The sequence below is a fragment of the Pseudonaja textilis genome, chromosome 2 (assembly GCF_049901715.1).
Source record: "Pseudonaja textilis isolate UNSWEBS1 chromosome 2, rPseTex1.2, whole genome shotgun sequence".
Lineage (NCBI taxonomy): Eukaryota > Metazoa > Chordata > Lepidosauria > Squamata > Elapidae > Pseudonaja > Pseudonaja textilis.
In genome coordinates, this window is record NC_141991.1 from 238,499,167 (window position 1) to 238,519,109 (window position 19,943).

The 19,943-nt window shown below is 39.6% G+C and overlaps 1 protein-coding gene across 2 annotated transcripts; it reads right to left on the bottom strand.

Moving 5' to 3' along the window:
* Positions 1-1,576: 1,576 nt before the first annotated feature.
* IL7R (interleukin 7 receptor) lies at positions 1,577-19,607 on the bottom strand. Of its 2 annotated transcripts, none has more exons than XM_087927376.1 (8): positions 19,411-19,564; positions 15,611-15,732; positions 13,628-13,785; positions 12,012-12,166; positions 6,816-6,990; positions 3,844-3,931; positions 3,658-3,733; positions 1,577-2,258 (listed from the first exon to the last, which is right to left on the bottom strand). In XM_087927376.1, the coding sequence occupies exons 2-8, from the start codon at positions 15,619-15,621 to the stop codon at positions 1,758-1,760; spliced, it is 1,164 nt and encodes a 387-aa protein (XP_087783502.1). In that variant the 5' UTR covers positions 15,622-15,732; positions 19,411-19,564; the 3' UTR covers positions 1,577-1,757. The 2 variants fall into 2 exon arrangements, with proteins under 2 accessions (XP_087783502.1, XP_026569975.2); XM_026714190.2 differs by having other exon boundaries at positions 1,611-2,258; positions 15,597-15,732; positions 19,411-19,607.
* Between the last annotated feature and the right edge of the window lie 336 nt (positions 19,608-19,943).

The window sequence follows — 19,943 nt, forward strand, 5'->3', positions numbered from 1 at the left end:
CCTAAAGGCGAGGGGACATGGGCAGCCATGCCTCGCCCCAGAAACAGAGCCCCCAGAAAGCCCATTTTTCGCCCTCCCTGAGCCTCCACATGGGCCCTGCACTTACCTGGGATCCAAAATGGGCCACACAGAGACTCCTGGGAGCGGTGGGACAGGCTGAGCATTGACAGTCATTGCAACTACCAGTTCAGTGAACTGGATGTAAAATTAACATCCGGTTCACCCAAACCGGTGCGAATCAGTAGCCGCCCACCCCTGAATAGATTTTAATTATTGATTACACCCTAGTCCAGAATTATATTGGCAATAAATATTTGGCTACAATGATGTACTGCCTTCTGTTTAGGCAAGACAGATGGAAGAAAGCTTTAGGTATTATTCATAAATAATGGCTCATGAATTAAAATTAAATCTGCTGGCTTAAACTGACTGTTTCTTAATGACTTTATTTAAATGCCACTTCAGCATCCAATTCAAAGACATTTATTACATTCATACAAACATCATAACTCTTATTCCATCAAAATAAAAATTAATCATATGAAAATGAAACATAGCAGCGAACAACATGATAAGTACAGGGCAAGATTATACATCTATTGAAAGAATATAGAACACGTAATAATAAAAAAATTAAATTGTTTTAGCATCCCTTGAATATTTCTTTGGAGAAAGCTAAATCAAAAGCAGCAGTAATTTATAGTGGAATTCAAGTTTTAACTGGTATTATAGTTATAGATGCAGGGGTACTCAACCCTCGGTCTGTGGACCAGCCCTGTCCTGCAGCTTTCCAGAAACCAGGCCGCGTGCCCCCTCCACCCCCCGGTCCGTGGGAAAACCTCTCTCCACAGAACCAGACCTTAGTAACCAAAAGGTGGGGGGGGGCACTGTATTAATGAACTTATCACTATAGCTAGTAATATAATCATACTGGTGGTATAACTTTTTATGAAATTATTACAGGAAAAATAAAGTACTACTTCACATAACGTACAGTTTATATTGTCCATGTCCAGCTGAAAAAACACCTTAGGGTTCACAAAATAATGCTAAAATTGTGATACATGAAGTTTAGCATTTCTCTGGATTTCATGTCATAGAGATTAATTTATATAAAATGTGCATAATATTATGCAGGTAGTCCTTGTTTAGCAAGGACAATTCTGGCAATTCAGTCGTGAGGCAAAGTGATCACTAAGTAAATTTAAGACTGGGCTTATGATCTTACTTCAGCTTTCCTTCCTTTACAGACCCATGAAAGTCATACGTGTGAGGATTGATAATAAAATTACATTCTCATCACTGTCATAACTGCAAATAGTCACTAAATGAGGCAGTCGATAAACAAAAACCACCTGTATGATTCAATGAACATATTTTGGCTTTAGGCCAGAGTTTTTTATTTTCTCAATGTCATGGAAGCCTCTCTAAACAGATTCCTAAAGGTACAAGAGCAGAAACTGTTGATTTCCAAGCACTTTTGGGTGGTTTTTAAATCATCTGAAGCAATTTTGAGCAAGGGAATAAATACAGCTGCAGTAGAAAGCTAAGTATTAAGAAAACTCTTTTTCTTTTTGACTGCAAGTGAATTTCATTTTAAAGGAAAACTTTATACAGTTTTATTTAAAAATAATAATTCTGCAAATCGATGCTGAAAATCAGCATTGGAAGGAGGAAAAACTAACGTAACAGAAGTTATAGCCCTGTGTGACATCTAGAAATGCCCCTTGGTAATTGTATGCCTGTAAGTATCAATTTCATAATTTCCCCTTATTTTCAAAAAAGCTTGCCATCGTGACATAGGTTTCTTCTTTATTTAACACCCTGGTCTCCCCATTGGAATAAGTGTGGTGACAAGAGCCTGTTTTTAATTCAGGGGCAAAAATGTGGTTCATTGGGACAACGGAATATTTACACAGATCATGGCTATTCCAGCCATGTTGGTCGGCAATTCTGCCCTCATTGTATAGATTGATGCTGAGGACTGAATGATTAGCAGAGGGGTCCTCGCTTCCACCGTAGACCTTGTTCATCACCTCTGTCGATAACATTCCTTCATAAGCCAGAGGGAGCTTCAACCATCCATGATGACTATGGTTCAAGTTGCTTTTTTGTTCCACTAAATCCTCAGCCTCTGCATCCAGGTTATATGATGGGGGCTGAAGGTGGACAACTTCTGACTTAGCCTGAACGCTATCCACCTTGTGGATGTGAGCATATCCCAAACTCTCAGGATTAAAGAAACTGCTGTCTGAATTCTGCACAGATAAGAAGATGTTTATCAGGGAATTAGGTCAGTGCATACCCAAAGTTGTAAAGCAAAGACATTAATTTTTTTTTAAAAAAAAAAGTATAGGTAGTCCTTGACTTACTGTCATCCTTCAAGGCTCCTTTTCTTTCTCTCGTATCTTTTTGGCTGCCATAGTAACAGGGGTGGGGAGGGAGAAATAACTGGGCTTTGTGGGGGTGGGAAATGTGCTGGAAGTTTTAGAAAAAGAACTGTATAACTTGGGGAAAACTTTATTGTTTATGCCTACTTGCTTGCTTACTGTGCAACTGCAGCTTTTTATCAAACCAGGTCAAGGTCAACAGTCAGATGTCTGCATCACCACCTGAAGATGTTCCACATGACATTATACACATCTTCGATTGGATGGACCATTTGAACTATGGTGGGTGGGAATGTTGCCATCACTTGGTATATGTGTTTTTTCACGTGTAAATCCTCAGATCTAGAATTCCTTTGATGCTACCACTTGATTTCCAGTAAAAGTTCCTTTTCTCTATAACAATGGAGTCTAAGAGTATCTTTCTTAGATTTTGAATGGAGCACCATCTGACACTTACGACCACAATTGAGCCCAAAATTTATGTTGCTAAGTTGAAACATTGGTTAAGTGAGTTTTGCCCCAATTTTATGACCTTGTTTGCCAAAGGTGTTAAATGAATCGCTGCTGTTGTTAAGTTAGTGATGTGGCCATTAAGTGAATCTGCATTGTCAGAAGGTCACAAAGGGGGAATCACACGATCCAAGGATACTGCAATTGTCATAAATATGAACCAGCTGCCAAGCATCCAAATTTTGGTCACGTGACAGTGTGGAATGCGGCAACGGTCCTAAGTGTGAAATATGGTCATAAATCACTTTTTTTCAGTGATATTGTAACTTTGAATGGCCATTAAATGAACCGTGGTAAATATATCTTGCTTAGCAACAGAAGTCAGGGGCTCAGTTGTGTTCGTAAGTTGAGGACTACCTCAGTGGTGGGATTCAATATTTTTTACTACCGGTTCTGTGGGCTTGGCTTGGTGGATGTGGTGTGGCTTGGTGGGCGTGGCTTGGTGGTGTAGCGGGGGAAGGTTACTGTAAAATCCCCATTCCCTCCCCACCCCACTGACCTGCTTTACAGCTCTGTTCTCCTGTGCAGGGCAACAAAAGAAGGCCCAGCCAATCAGCTGGGACTTGAGAGGCAGAAAATAGATGGGGGTGGGGCCAGTCAGAATCGGTATTTGCCAGTTCTCTGAACTATTCAAAATTTCTGCTACTGGTTCTCCAGAACTGATCAGAACCTGCTGAATACCACCTCTGGACTACCTGTATTTCATTTTATGTTGAAGGCCTGCAAGGCTACTTTTTCCTGAAGTAAAAGTACTAACCTTTCTTAGTTTGTTGCAGAATTTATCCAAAGTTTTCTGATGGTTAGGGATGGTGGGCCAAATAATTGCTTTGATCCTGAAGAAGATAAAAACAATGTTAATTAGGAACAATCTTTCAATAAACTTTGTGAATGAGTCTTATTTGAATTAGAATTGTGATTTTTTTTAATAAAAAATTTTTTTTACCTGTTTCTCCAAAATATTGGGACCAGAAGAATTACAACAAAAAGTACGAAGAAGCTTGCAGTGAATATGGTTATCAGGACATCTTTGTCTGAAGAAAGAAATCTTAGCTTTAAAAACAGTAATAGATTCTTCATTGGGAATCAAAGCATGACATTACAGGTAATAGTCATTTTATATGAGACACCCATTAATGATACATCCATTACACATCCATTTTATATGAGACATCCTAGCTTCTAACTTCCATTAGTCTAGCTTCTGACCTTCTAGCTTATGATATACGGTCGGATCAAATTGAAGATGTTTACACACCAATTATGACTCCAGGTTAGTGGTGGGATTCAAATTTTTTTACCATCAGTTATGTGGGCGTGGCTTGGTGGGCATGGCAGGGGAAGGATACTATAAAATCTCCAGTCAGAGGTGGTATTTGCCAGTTCTCCGAACTACTCAAACTTTCTGCTACCGGTTCTCCAGAACTGGTCAGAACCTGATGAATACCACCTCTGCTCCAGGTCTCATTGTAACAATGCAAAATTTTATGTTTGTCCCTGATAAGCCAACAAATCCCATAATTGCTCACCCATAATCCAACAAATCCTAGCAAAAAAATGTTGGAAGTATATGCTTAAGGAAAGAACACTGCAAAGACAATTCTTGCAGTCTTCTAAATGCTTAAAAGGCATTGTATAGAAGAGGAACAAAGTTTTGTCCGACACTGCTGTAGAAGGAAAGATTAGGTTTAATCAACCATACAGTAAATTTTAATTCAACACTGCATGAACATTCTTGACTGAGTAATTCAGCAATAGAATGAATTAAGTTGGTGGCTTTGCTTCCACCAAAGTTCCTGCAGCAGAAGCTGGTGATGGCCAACCTCCAATCATTCTAATTATCAAGGACTCTTGGATTTCGTGGTCTCATGATGTTCTTCTGATTTTGTGGTGATACCTCTGGCCCCTAATTCTTGTTTGCTTTTCTTCCAATTCACCTAGAACAGGGGTGTCAAACTCAAGGCCTGAGGGCTGGATCTGGCCCACAGGATGCTTAGATCTGGCCCATAGGCCTACCCTGGAAATAGCGAAGGACCGGCCCGCAGTGCTTCTACCAGTGAAAATGGAGTTTGGGAGGGTCATGCATGGGCCTCCGGGCTCCATTTTTGGCTACGATGGCCTCCTGCAGCCCTCTGGCAGTGAAAATGGAGCTCGGGAGGGGTCCGTTTTCACTGGCAGAGGGCTGCAGGAGACCATCATGGCCGAAAATGGAGCCTCAATGAGTGATGTTGAGCTGGCCATGCCCACCCTGGTCACGCTCCCCCCCCCCCCAGCCCCCCGAGGTCAAACATAACCTGATGTGGCCCTTAATGAAACCGAGTTTGGCATCCTTGACCTAGAACTAAGCATCCTGCTTCTCTTCTGTTTCTTTATATGTACTGAAAATAAATCGTAAATTATCAATGTTGTACAATTACTCTGTTACAGTATGCTTTCCTCCATGAAGTATACTTTGACAAAACAGCTCTAAGGGAGGAGGGATCTGGAAATGAGGCAAGGTGGTTTTCTTGCCAAAAATTCTTTCCCACAGCTATTTTGAGTCTTTGAAAAATACATGATAAAAGAAATGTTAATAATTTAACATCAAATCTGATCGGTAGGGCCTGGTACATCATGGTACATCAGTTACTATTGGTCAATTATTAACTGGTATTGGCAGTTGTTATAATAATAGCATGTTATATTCAGAAAGCTTTGTTGATGTAATTTTTGGCTCTAATGAAAATACAGATAGTCCTCAACTTACGATCACTTATGAGCCCAAACTTTATGTTGTTAAGTGAGTTTTGCCCCATTTTTATGACTTTTCTTGCCACAGTTGTTAAGTGAATCACTGCATTTGTTAAGTTAGTAACACAGTTGTTAAGTGTGAGTCAGTTGTCAAGCATCTAAATGTAAATCACATGACCATGGGGATGTTGCAATGGTCCTAAGTGTGAAAAATGGACATAAGCAGGGATGGAATTCTACCGGTTCGGACTGGTTCAAGAGAACCGGATGTTAAATTTGCATCTGGTTCACTGAACCGGTATTTGAACCAACCGGCTGGCTCCACCCACCCTACTCCACCCTGCTCCAGCCCTCCCAGGAGCCTCCAGGTGGCCCATTTTTGATGAAGGTTAAGTGCAGGGTCCATGTGGAGACTCTGGGAGGGTGAAAAATGGGCCTTCCGGAAATCCGGAAACTGGCCTGTTTCTGGCTTCTGAAGGGCCTCCATTGCCCAGGGAGGCCATTTTCACCCTCCCAGAGGCCCAAGGGAAGCCTCTGGATCCTTGGGAAGGTGAAAACTGGCCAAACTGGAAGTACCAGAATTCGTAAAATATTCCGGCTTCCAGAGGGCCTCTGGGGCCCAGGGGAGGCCATTTTCACCCTCCCAGACACCCGGGGAAGGCCTCCTTGGGAAGGTGAAAAACAGCCAAATCGGAAGTACCGGAAGTGGTGAAATGGGCCTGTTTCTGGCTTCCACCATGGCCACGCCCACCCAGCAACTGGGCAGCGAACCGGTTGCTGGGATTTTTGAATCCCACCACTTTTTTCAGTAGAGTTGTAACTTCAAACTAAGCAATCTATTGTAAGTGGAGGATTACCTGTATTGTTTTTCTTCCATTCAATTGCATCTGATTCTCAGAGACTGCCTGGACAAGTTTCCGGTGAGGACTACTTCTGCCATCTTGCCTTTTGATTGACTCCCCCTCCCCTCCATTCCTGGAGGACACCAATGTCTGATTGACCTACCAGTGTTTCAGGGCTAACCACCAAATATTAGAAACATTTAATTGGACCCATGATGGCTTATACCATATGATATATAATTTTTTCTCAGTCAGGATTCTGGGAATTTATCCAAATTCAACTATTTACTGGATTTTTATTCCAATTTTGTATTTAACTCTTATTAAATTAAAAATCTGGGCTCACTTATTCCGCTTGATGTTCTGGCTGAAGGTTTGAAATATTGGGATGAGCTCCAGTCACTCCAATGGCCTTTGAAATAATGTCCGTTGGGCCTTGACCGAACCTTCATCTCATATGTGACTTCTGGCTCGAATTTCTTCCCCAGAAGTTTGAATCTAAGGAAATTAGATTCGATGGTCTAAGACAGGAATAAATTTGAGAATTTCATTTTAAGTTAAACAAAAATTCTTAGCTCCCTGTAACAACATTCATTTATTTCTACACAGTGAAATCATGTTTACCTGAATGTGTTCTTCAAACTCTGCTGGGAATGTGACAACATCCTATACTGGCATCCAAAATACAGTAGATTATTTTACATCAAGAAAACATACCAACTTGTTCATAGAAAATGATCTGACTGGTGCATGATCAGAAAAGGATTCAAATGTTTGGCTGCATTCATATACCACAAGTGAAGAAGTATGGACGTCACTTCTTTATTTTATTCCATTGTTCATAGTCTGCTCTCCAACAAAATGTTGCAGCCCAATGACAGACCACATACATCCATTTAAAAGATGGTTCGGTCTCTAGCTAATGTGGACAATCCTGGGAAGAATATCCAACTGAAATTCTGAAGAGCCAAGAAAAGTCAACTCAAAAGTATTTCTCTGAGTTGTCAGCAGAAAGGCAGTGGGGGGAGCAATGCATACCTCAAATATTTTCATAGATAATTGCTAGGCCTAGGCGCATCTCTCAGAGTTTTAAAAAAATCATTTATTAGGAATGAACATGTCGGCGTTATCTGCATGCAGCCGACACTGAGTCACATTATTCATCTCTGGTCTTCCCCGACTCCCCAGATGTATATTCTCCAATGGGACACATCCATAGCCAAAAGTGATCAACCATGCTCTTCAGTAATAATCTTGCGTGCCCGAAGCTTCGGCCGCCTAGCAATTATCTATTAAAATATTTGAGGTATGCATTTCTTCCTCTCACTCCCGTTTTGCTGACAACTCTAAAAAACCAGAGAAATAGTTTTGAGTTGACATCAATATTGTTCGCTTGCCTGCTTGCTTGCTTGTTTGTTTATGAGAATTCATATGGTTGCTCACTCATTCTCAGTGACTCAGAGAGCCAATACAAGTAAACTGTGAGTTATAATAGTAATGGAGTCTAGAATTAAGGGCACAATAATGGTCATTGCAATCATTATGCAGGTGACCTCTGCCCCCCCCCTTCATTTTACCAAAAAAATTTCAGTAACTATTAAGCGAATGTGGCAGTCATTCAATGAATCCATTTTGTCCAATGGGCTATTTTTTGCTAGAAAGCAGGAAGAAATGCTTGAAACCAGGGGAAAAAATGATGAAAGCCATGGTCACGTGACCACAGGTTGCTGCAAATGACTGTTAAAAGTGAGCTGATTCCCAAAATATCATCACATGACAGCGGGACAAGTTATAGAGACCGGTCCTTTGAAATCAAGTCACAAGTACTTTGGGAAGCTGCATCATAACTTTAAAGGGATTGTGATGACCCAGAGTGTAACACAAATGTAACAAAATCCAAAACGTAAATAAATGTCCTTTAATGCCTCCAACTTGGCCCCACTGTTCAATAATTCTCAGTTGGAGATAAAACGTACTCAAAAATAGTCTTCAAAAGAAAACCATACAGTCCAAACTTAATGAGCAGATAGAGGTGAAATAAAAAACAAACTACAATGATGAAATTTCCACAATGGACCAGGATAAGTAATTACCAAATTCAAGGAGATAACAAGGCACAGTCTGTTGGAAGGATGCCAACCAAGATAACTTCAGCCCAAAATAACACATGCTTTGCTTCTGGCAATGCTGTGTTGTAATCGTCTCTCTTATATACTAGAGTCCCTAACTGCAACCAATGAGGAGGATCATGGCCACTTCCTCTCTCGTAAGCCAAGTTGTTGTCTTCCCCATTCCCCACCCCCACCCCCGTGTGTCCTAGGAGGCAGCCTGGTTCTTCCTCTGACTGCCCAGCTGGCCTCTGCCCTTCCCCAGCCTCCTCCACAACCTCCAGAGCCACACCTCCACTCCCTGTTGGCTGTTCCTCCTCTCCCTCAGAGTCTGACTCTACCAAGGGCATGACAGGGCATGACAGGGATTGGTCATGAGTTAAGGACTATTGTGAATAAGTCTGATGTGACAAAAGTAGTTCCCTCTGCCTTTGTAACTTTCAGACAACCAGAGTCAATGGGGAATCCAGATTCACTTACTAAGAACTGCAATGATTCACTTAATAACTGTGGCAAGAAAGGTCGTAAAATGGGGCAAAACTCACTTAACAAATGCCTCATTTAATTTTGGGCTCAATTGTAGTCCTAAGTCAGGGAGTACCTGTACAAACGTTAGTGAAATGCATCTGGGACTGGGACAATGTAAGACATTCACACTCTGTGGTCATAATAGGCCAACTAAAGTCTTGGATTCAAAACAGAAGGAAATCTATTAGCGGAAATGAGACTGCACCTGCATTAGTTACCCTAGTACCATATCCTGCTAGAGTAGGGGTGCCAAACTCTGGCCTGCAGGGTGCTTGGATCTGGCCCATGGGGCCACCTTGGAAACAGTGACGGACTGGCGCACGGTGCATCTGCCAGCAAAAACTGATCTCAGGAGGGCTGCTTGTGGGAGGGATTGCATGCCCATTTTCACTGGCAGAGGGTTGCAGGAGGCCTGTCATTCCCCTGTCGGAGTCTGAATCCCAGGAGGAAGACATGCAGCTCACAGGAAGTGGGAGTGTGGCTCCATTGGCTGTGGAAGAAACTGGGAAAGGGCAAAGTCCAGCTGGGCAGAGCAGGGCAGAGGGAGTTCAAAGGAAGACCCAGGCCCTCCCTATTCATCCTAGGGCACGCAGGGAGGAATGGAGAAGAGAGCAACGTGGGTTGCGTGGCTTACAGGGGAGGAAAGGGCCCTGATTCCCTTCATTAGCCACAACTGGGAATGAGAGTTGTAAAGAGGTGCAAGCTGAGTGCAGCATCTGGTGGGAACAAATGTGGGTTTATCTTGTGTTGATTTTGGCTATCTGTGTTCCTGGCATCCTCCCAGCTATATTGAATTACTGCTGTTCCTTCACGTCTGGAATTCCTTCTCTTGCCCTGCCAGACTAATTACCTCATCTTGCCTTGATTGGACTTCCAGTTACAGTTTTTGATGGCCACATTTTGGACTTGATTCTTTGCAGCCAAAGGCTGTTCCTGGGAGAGTTTTTCTCTAGCCCAGAAGGTAGCCAGGACATTGAGGGTGAAGTTGGAGCTAATAAAAGGACTCCTACTGATAATCTGACTGTGTTGCCTTTGTGCCGTGCCCCGGGTCATCACAAGGCCATTGCAGCCAAAAAAGGAGCCCAGGAGCCCATATTCACTGGCAGAGGGCTTGGGCCACCACAGGCGCCCCTGACACAAGTGATATTGAGCTGGCCACACACTCCTGCCACACCCACTTTGGCCCCCAAGGTCAAACACAACCCTGATGCACCCTCAATGAAATTGAGTGTTCTAGAGGCAGAATTTAAGCTAAGCAGATGCTAAATCAGAATGTTTGGGTCAGATCAAAAGCATTGTCCGAACAACATTGGTAAACTGATTTACAAATCTCTTTGGTTGTAATCAATCTTACAAGAGACTAACAGAAACATTTTTTGGAGGGGAAAACATTTCCTCAAAAAATATAATGCTTCTCGTTAAGTTTTCCATGTTCCCAGCTAGTTATTTTCTTCACGAACTACTAGGGGTGAAATCGGATATAGCAGCAGGGGGGAATTTCTAATCTAAACAAGGAATATCTTTGAAGATTTGTATTAGCAAGTGGTAACATTCAAATCAAATCAAATCAAGTTTATTACAGTCAAAGACTGGAGACCAGAACAAATAAAATACTAAAGGAATATCCAGTTAAAAATTTTAGAATAAAATAATAAATAACAGATAAAATCTATATTAAAATCACAATTTGGCAACCAATCTGTCAGTTATGCACGGCCTAACTATACTATCGTTGTTGTTAGTTGCGAAGTTGTGTCTGACCCATCGCGACCCTATGGACAACGTTCCTCCAGGCCTTCCTGTCCTCTACCATCTTCTGGAGTCCATTTAAGCTCATGCCTACTGCTTCAATGACTCCATCCAGCCACCCCATTATCTGCCATCCCTTTCTTCTATTGACCTCAATCTTTCCCAGCATTAGGCTCTTCTCCAGTGAGTCCTTCCTTCTCATTAGGTGGTCAAAGTATTTGAGTTTCATCTTCAGGATCTGGCCTTCTAAAGAGCAGTCAGGGTTGATCTCCTCTAGGACTGACCGGTTTCATCACCTTGCAGTCCAAGGGACTCATAGGAGTCTTCTCCAGTACCATAGTTCAAAGGTCTCAATTCTTTGGCGCTTAGTCTTCCTTATGGTCCAACTTTTACAGCCTTATATTGCAACTGGGAAAACCATAGCCTTGACTATACACACTTTTGTTGGCAAGGTGATGTCTCTGCTTTTTAGTATGCTGTCTAGATTTGCCATAGCTTTCCTTCCTAGGAGCAAGCGTCTTTTAATTTATTGGCTGCAGTCCCCATTTGCGGTGATCTTGGAGCCCAGGAAAATAAAATCTGTCACTACCTCCTATACAATCCTTAAACTGGCAGGCCTGTATCAATCCTTAAACTTTGAGGCATGTAGTCATTAAATACTAAAATGCAAAAGAGTAGTAATCCAAAAGGGTTTGCTACATTAGTTATGTAAAATAGCTATGGTGAATTAAACACGTGTTCCTGATGAATCCCTAGTGCTGCTATGCAGAATCTAGCCACCTACACTGTAATCACAGTCTGTTCATCTTTAAGCAGCCAATGGAGATAAGCAGTGTCAGATAGGCCAGGATACCTATTGATTATTAGGAGGATATGGGTTTTTTTAAATATATTTATAGAAAGAGCATCATTCAAATATTGATTTCCGTTGGCTTTTGAAAATAAAAACCTAGCCTGGACTCCCCGTTAGAAGTTACAAGCAGCTATCAGCTTTTTATTCACTCTATACTTTTTAAATCTAGGCACAGGCTAAAGAAAAAATAACCCAACCACTCAGAACATAGTTTGCATGGCATCCTACTACAACAAACAGCCCTTGCTTGCAGGCATACAACTGAAAATAGGTAGAAAATGCAAACCTATTTATTCTTACTCACAGTCCAGTTTGTATTTTCTTGTCGGTAGGCTAACTGATGTACCAATTTGTCTTTAAGGAATGAGTTTGCTACGTGTGTTGTTGAGAATTGAACAAGGTACTCATTTGCTTTTTCCTGGTAGGTGATATTTAGACCAAAAGGTGCTTCAGGTTTAACTGCAAAGGACAATGTAAAGATTAACAATACATACACACACACAAAATCACACTCTGCATGCACAATTCTTAAACCTCTGCTGTTTAAGCAACTTGTGAACCCAGATCCACAAGTCTTAAAGTTGCCAAGTTTGGGGGACCTCTGGTCTAGAAGATTACCAAAGTCTAGAAGACTAGAAGATCTCCAAGGCCTCTTCTAGCTCTATTCTCATTAATTGATAGTCCTTGACTAAGAATCGTTTGTTGAATGACTATTTGAAGTTACGATATTGGAAAAAAGAGACTTATGACTGGTCCACACTCTTATGTCTGTTGCAGCATCCTCACAGTCATGTGATCAAAATTCAGGCACTTGGCAACTGGTAGGTATTTACAATGGTTGTGCTGTCATGTGATTGTCATTTGCTACCTTTTCAGGGAGCTTCTGACAAGCAAACTTAACGTGGGAAGCCAAAATTGCTTAAAGGCCACGCGATTCATTTAACAATTACGGGGATTCATTTAACTATGGTGAGACAAGTGATAAATTCAGACCTCTCATTTCGCAACTGCCTTGCTTAGGAATGGACATTCTTGTCCCAATTGGATCATAAATCAAGAACTACCTGTACATAAATGCAGGTGACTTATTTGAGCTTGGGTATTTTGACTTCTCCTTTACTCAAACTTCATCACCTCTAGACTCGGAATCCAACTAAAACCAACAATTATTACAAGAAATTATTTCCACCACATACTAGAACGGGAGTGTCAAACTCTGATCGTCACGGCAGCTTCATGTGATGTATTGGGACTTTCCCCCGCTTCGCTAAACTGGGCGTGGGCCAGGAGTTTGACAGCCCTGTACTAGAATGTCTGTTTTCATGCTTGTAAGCTACAATATATTAAAGCAGCAGTGATATGAACATGATACCGGAAAGCCTGATTAAACAACGAAGCTTCCTTCTGAGTAGTTATGCATACAATCACGTTCATAAATTAATCATTTATTTTGGGGCATGGAATCATCACTTCAGTGTTAATTCATTGGTTAATATACAACTCTAAGTAGTTAAGGAAACGATGTATTATACTTATTTTGCTTCTGTGTATTTAGAACAGCGTTTCTCAACCTCAGTAACTTTAAGATCTGAGAACTTCAATTCCCAGATTTCCTCAGTCAGCATACAATTCTGGGAGTTGAAGCCCAAAAATTGTAAAGTTGCTGATGTTGAACAAAATTAATCTAGAGGACAATTGCTTTGTACAAGCAATTCTACAAAGCAGATCCTTTCCATGATTTGGAGCAACACCATAACATTCTCGTGGCCGGAGAATTCCCATCTTTTTCTTCCAAATTTGGAAATGGAAGAAGAAAATTGGCCATGAGCCTTTGGACTCTGTCTTGATATAACTAAACTTCATGTCCCCCCAGTTTTGAACAGGTTCAAAAATGAATCCCCACACTATACATTTGCTTACCAATATGAACAGCGTTCAATTTCTGGCAATTTTTGCAAGGATTGATCAAAGTTATTGTCAAGCAAACGTCCAAAACATCAATTAGATCGCTGCTGTATATAGAACAATTGCCAACAAGGGGATTTTTCATGAAGCAGGACCGGGGTTGAGTCCCATACCTGTGACAAAATATGATGGAGCAATGAAACTTTGGAAAACCTGTCTACACAAAGTGGTTCTGGAAAGAATTGAAAAGCAGGATAAAATAGACCTTCCGGGGGCTAGTCAGTTCATTAGAACTTACACTGTAGTTTGAAAGCTGCTATAGAGTCTCATGGTGAGGAAACTGTATTCATTGCAAGCTTCAGAGAAAGCATTGTCATTGTTTTGGTCATGTAATTGAGAGACCATGTGAAGATTTTGGGCAGGAAATTAATTTTATAGTTCAGTAGACAAGTACAAAAAATGATACTGAGCCTCAGTAGTGCAGTGGTTAGACAGGCTACTTCTGCTGATTGCCGGCTGACTGCAATTTGTCAATTCAAATCTCACCAGGCTCAAGGTTGACTCAGCCTTCCATCCTTCCGAGGTTGGTAAAATGAGAACCCAAATTGTTGGGGGCAATATCCTGACTCTGAAAAACACTTAGAGAGGGCTGTAAAGCACTATGAAGCAGTCTAAGTGCTATTGCTATTGCTATATTGAGTTAATTTATGTTTACACAACAATACACAATCTTAAGCTATCCAGATACAACAGCTGTCCTACACTTTTCCTGATACACTGTATTCCAAACTAGCTGGACATTAAGTACTCTTGATGACAAAATGATTCTTTTAATGTCTTTGAATTTCCCCAATTGTCTTGTGACCAATTATTACATCTGGTGAATCAATTCTTGCCTTCTACATTTCAGTGTGGTCAGGTGTTCTACAAATAAAGTCATGTTATATATCTGTAGTTAACATAGAAATGCTTTGAGTTGTGTTGTTTATATATGCCATCCCTCCACTTTACCCCTAAAGAACAACCAGTTAATAAGAGTATTCTTGGATTATTAGCATTAAGAAATCTTTTCTTTCTTATTTTTAACATTCATTCATTTTTATGGCAAAGTCGCTTTTTCTTTACAAAACTTTATAGTCCCAGAAAGCCAAGAAAAATAATGTGCTTAATCAGCTAGTTAAGATAAAAGCAAGGGCCAACTTAATAATAGCAACTTTATGCTATATAAAACTTTCTTGTAGTTTCTCAGTAACTTTAACATCCTTTGCTAAAGTACCTCAAAATCTACCCTTTTTATTTCTAGCATGAGGCTAAGAAAGTTGCAGATATATTATGATCTCAGGATTTATGGTGTAAATCAGGGGTTCTTAATCTGCAACCAAGGGAACCTGTGGATAGATTTCAGAAGGTCCATGAATCTGGATGTAAAAGAAGATTACAACTTTTATTTTCACTAACCTCTAACTGAAATTTAGCTTTTCATTCAATAATGAATGCAAGCAACCAGTTAATTTATGAACTCTACATTCCAAAACCATTCAGAAAAATTAGTATACATTGAAAAATCAAAACCAGGATACATTTGGTTATGTGCATTGTTTTCACCAAACACATGTAATTGATCATAGTCAACAGAGCTTGCATTTCAAAAGAGCTTTTGTGTTTAAAAATCCATTCAAAGCATTCTAGAATTCATTGTTTGATCTTCATGATGTCTTTTCTGTACCTATGTATTTTCTTTTATGCATTTAAATACATTCTTCTGAGAAGTAATCTGTAAGTTTTACTAGACTCTAAAGACAGGTTAAGTTAAAATTAGTTAAGCATTCACCCACAGGCCAAATAAGTATTTCCCAACCAATCTGTGTAGCTCCAGAACACCGCCCAAAATCGCATCCCCCAAATTCTGCAGTCAATTTTTTTCATTGTATTAATCTTCTAGCACCCAAGTAATGATGTTTGAATACATTAGAAAAGTTCTTACACAGAAAAACTGACATTTGTCTCATTCAGGTTCATCTCTGTCCCAGTAGCTTCACAAATTAAGAAATTGCTTAGGACTACTGGCATTTGAGTGAAACACTTAAAGCTGTTCTCTTGCTCATCATCTGCACAAGTACCTAAGGGGAAAGAATCACAAAATATTTCTCAAATTTCAAGATTTAAAGCACTTATCAAACAAAGTAATTATACCGTTTCTTTCATTCCTGAAAATGAAACTGAATTGTTTCCCTCCATTTCTTCCTCTAATTATTATACTATGGTAAGAATTGCCTGTGAAAAGGATTCAGGAACAGAAAGCAGTCTGTAGGTTTTGACTGGATCCAAATTTAAAAGAAGGATAATTCCCCATCACAACAGATGTTTCAGCTCCCAACCCAGTTCAAAATGCTCTTTTCTTTAGGACATTATGTGACTTACCACTAAGATCTCAAGAATGCTTCCTCTGATATTGATGAAGTAAAAAGAAAGTTCAAATGATAGGTCTCTCTTGAAGGGATACAGAAAACAAGTTTTTTGAATGTGTGTGGTTGCATTTGAAATTCCCTTTCAAGAAACCAACTGTTCCTTCTTTTTGTTGTTTTTTTAGTATCCTGTAAAACTTGCTTTTCTTATAAGCTTTCTCCATTGAATTGACTTTGTGTTAATTAATTAATTCAATAATTTTTCTTTTCTCAATGCATTGGATGCTTTTAATTTTTAATTTTAATTTTTAACTTCTATTTGCAAAATGAGCTGTAGGCTTCCCTTTTGTCTTACTAAAGAGAAATGTACACACACATATATATGAAAAAGCAATTGCTCCTTGATTAATAAGGTATTTAAAGAAAAGTGTCAACACATTCTCTAGATCAAAGAATTTAGACTACCAAGAAAACTTTTGAGCAGCTCATCTTTTCTTATGACTCATGGTAATTGCCCTTCTTATTTCATCTGTATATTCCCTAGAAATAAAACTTTTCAAGCTGTAAGTTGCAGTGGTCACCATGCAATTTTGAAAATGTAAAGGATATGGTAGGAAATAGTTTGCATATACTATATGAAGCAGATTTTGTGAGAATATCTCAACATCAAATGGGAATTTTCATCAAACTTTGTTCAATTAATTTTTCACTCATAACTTTGCTGTATATAATAGAATAATTTTGGAACTAAATTATAATAGCAATTTTTTTTCTTACAGTAAATGAATAAATCCATATTGAAAGTACTGAGAGCAGAGGGTATTTTTAATCCTTTTCTGAAGAGCATTTGCGATGCCAACAAATTCGCATTTTAAAACGCAGCGTGAATTTGCAATATCATTTGGAAAATGGAAAAATTCTATTTCTTCTGTGAATGCTAGTTTCTCAGTCTGCTCGGTCCATTATGAGCTTACCTTAGCGTAAAGATCACCAATGCTTGCTCTTTGATACATGTCTGATGCATTGTTTATCCCATAGATGATTGGGATAAACAGATGACATCCTCTAAATAAAAGTGCATCTTACTAGCAATAATAAAGAATCTAGGGTTTTTTTCTGGATATTATGCTCCTATAAACCCACAGAGCAACCCAGGCCACCAGACTTTCCATGAGAAATGCAGCCACATTCTTTCCAAAACAATTGTGTGTATAGACCAGGTAGATGGATACATACAACTCACCACTACCACTAAGAAAAAGCCTATTTTAAAAGGGTTGGCTAAGTTTGAGATTCAGTGCATTAAGAAAACCAACCATTATAACAAGGGTTAAAACAATCCATAACAACAAAAGTTTATAATCACCAAAGGTTTTCTGGAACAACCAGAATTTCATAAACTCTAAAGGTTAGAACTGAAGTAATTTTAAGAAAAAATATTCTTTCAGGATGGGGATGGAGGGAAAAAGGCCTACTTGTAGAGCACCTGATGATAACATTCTCTTAGAATAGGAATCATACTCTAGTGGTCCCACATTACTGAGAGCATAGAGTTCTGCAGAGACATTCAGCTAAGTTACACAAGACTTTAAAGACGACAACCAGTACCTTAAATCACACCTGGAAGCCCATTGACAAGCAGCTCAATTCTCACTGATTTTGTCCTAGTGTTACATGGGCAAAACAGAGTGTGCATAGCTATTCAACTGCTGCATTCTGGGGCAGCTGCATCATCCAGATTCCCATGAAGATACATCATAGTAACACGTCTGGGATGTGACCCAGACATGAATGACCATGGAGAATGCAAGGCAGTCATAACTGGTACATGAGATGAACTTGTACAAAGCTCCTCTTGGACACAGCTACCAGATCCTGTTTAAACAGGAGCCATGTGTTCAAAAGAACCCCCCAGATTACCAGTTCCAAATGAGGGGGGTGTAATACCATCTAGAACCAAAGATGGAGTTTCCTAGTCTCAAATAGTCTATAAACCCAAAACCACTTGGACTTGCTGTGATTAAGCCTGAGTTTATTTCTCCCCATCCAAAACCTAGCAGGCTTCAGGCACTTGAACAGCACCTGGCCTGGGGCAATATACAAACGTATATCATTAGCACAATTGATGAAATATGACCCAAGTCAATGGATGACCCCCCCCCCACCATTCATTGGATAATAAATAGGAGAGGAGAGAGAATTGAGTTGAGAGTTCACCCCACAACAGAGGCCTTAGAACTTGACCTCTCTCCTCCCATATCTCCATTAGAACCTGTCCCACATGAGGACAGCCACTATAAAATAGTGCTTCTTATTACTAATATCCAGAAACAGAGGATCAATTTTACAAATAAACCTTCAGCTTGATTTCTGTTCTTATTACTTTGTTAACTGCCAAAGAGGTGAAGGAGGAAGCGGGAGAGGAGAAAGAGATGGGGCATTTTTAGTTACTCATTGTCTGCTTTATTAATTAAATGTATTTCTTTTGGCTTTAAGAACTGGGCATTCTGTCTAATTATCATGTAGCATATGCTAAATATAACCTCGTATAGGGGGATTTTCAGAAAAGGGAACATAAATGTCTAGCTTGCAACTTGCCTTTACATAAAATCCTTTGTAGAGTGCCTTGTCTGAAATTAATCCAGAATCCTGTATACAAAAAGGATTCTTGTACCTGCATATTTCATTAATTGTGTATGAAGTTATAAACATTTGGTGAGTGTCCCCATTGCAGAGAGATACATATTTTTGAATTTTTCAAAGTAAGTTTCTTATCCTAGCCCAAGAAAAATAAACTTTAAAGCACTCAGATTAAATACACATCCCTAATTAAAGACAAAGTGCTTGTTGCTTCCTCTACCCATTGTACCTGACAATTTTAATAAGATTATTAAGAGTCTGAAATAATATGACACACAACTGAATACTGAAAAATTCTGGTTCTTGCTGCATACTAGAATTCAGATTTTATTTAGCAGCATTTTTCAACTGGTGGCTTGAACCTTTTAAAGAATGCTCATTTATAAAATAACAATAATAAAATCTAAACTTACCTTACTTTTTGTTGGCAAAATCCAGGAAAACAAGTGCCAGCTTTATACTCTGAAAGAAAAACTAACTCCGTGCTACATTTCTAATAAATATTGGTGAGTGTTAGAACACCAGTGCCTATATCTGATAATTGTGCAGCAGTTTGTTGTATCTATACACACTCATTGTAAACTAAACTAAAAATAAAAGTATACAATCAATGAGTACATCAAAGTGGTATGATATTTGTCTTTCAAAATACATAATGATAACAAGATTCAAGATTCTTTGAACTACATATTTGGAAAGTTTCACTTCCATTGTTTGGATTTTTGTGAGAAGGAAAAAGTTGGAGTGACTTACCATATCCTATAGATGTTTCCAACCCAGAGCCACTTTCTGAAGAAGTAAAAGGAAGGAAGATAAAAAAGTAGGTGTACACAATCAGATTTGGCTTTGCCATCTTCTCAAGTTCACATTCTTTCTACCTTGCAGGAGGAGAAGAGAAACTAAATCTGAGGAAGATCAGATTGCATTGTGAGTTTATAACTCCTTCTAGAGTGCACTCATCAATAAAGTAACCACAGGCAACGGGAAGTAAAAACATACAAATAGGCATGGGGTGAAACAGGAAACCTCCCCCGAAAAGTGCTTGTGGAGGAGTGAACTAAGATCAAAGGATACTACTATGGTCTGTATAGTCTTAAGTACTATGAAAAGTGTTTGTTTTCTTAATTCAACTTCTCTTGATTGAAGTCCCCATCTTGAACATCCCATTGAGATGGAACTAAGATTTACAACTATCAGTTCAGCAAATCTATTAACTTCTTTTCCTCATCCATTCTCTCCCTCCCTCATCCCCCCTCTTCCTCCCTCCCTCCTTGTCTTCCTCTCTC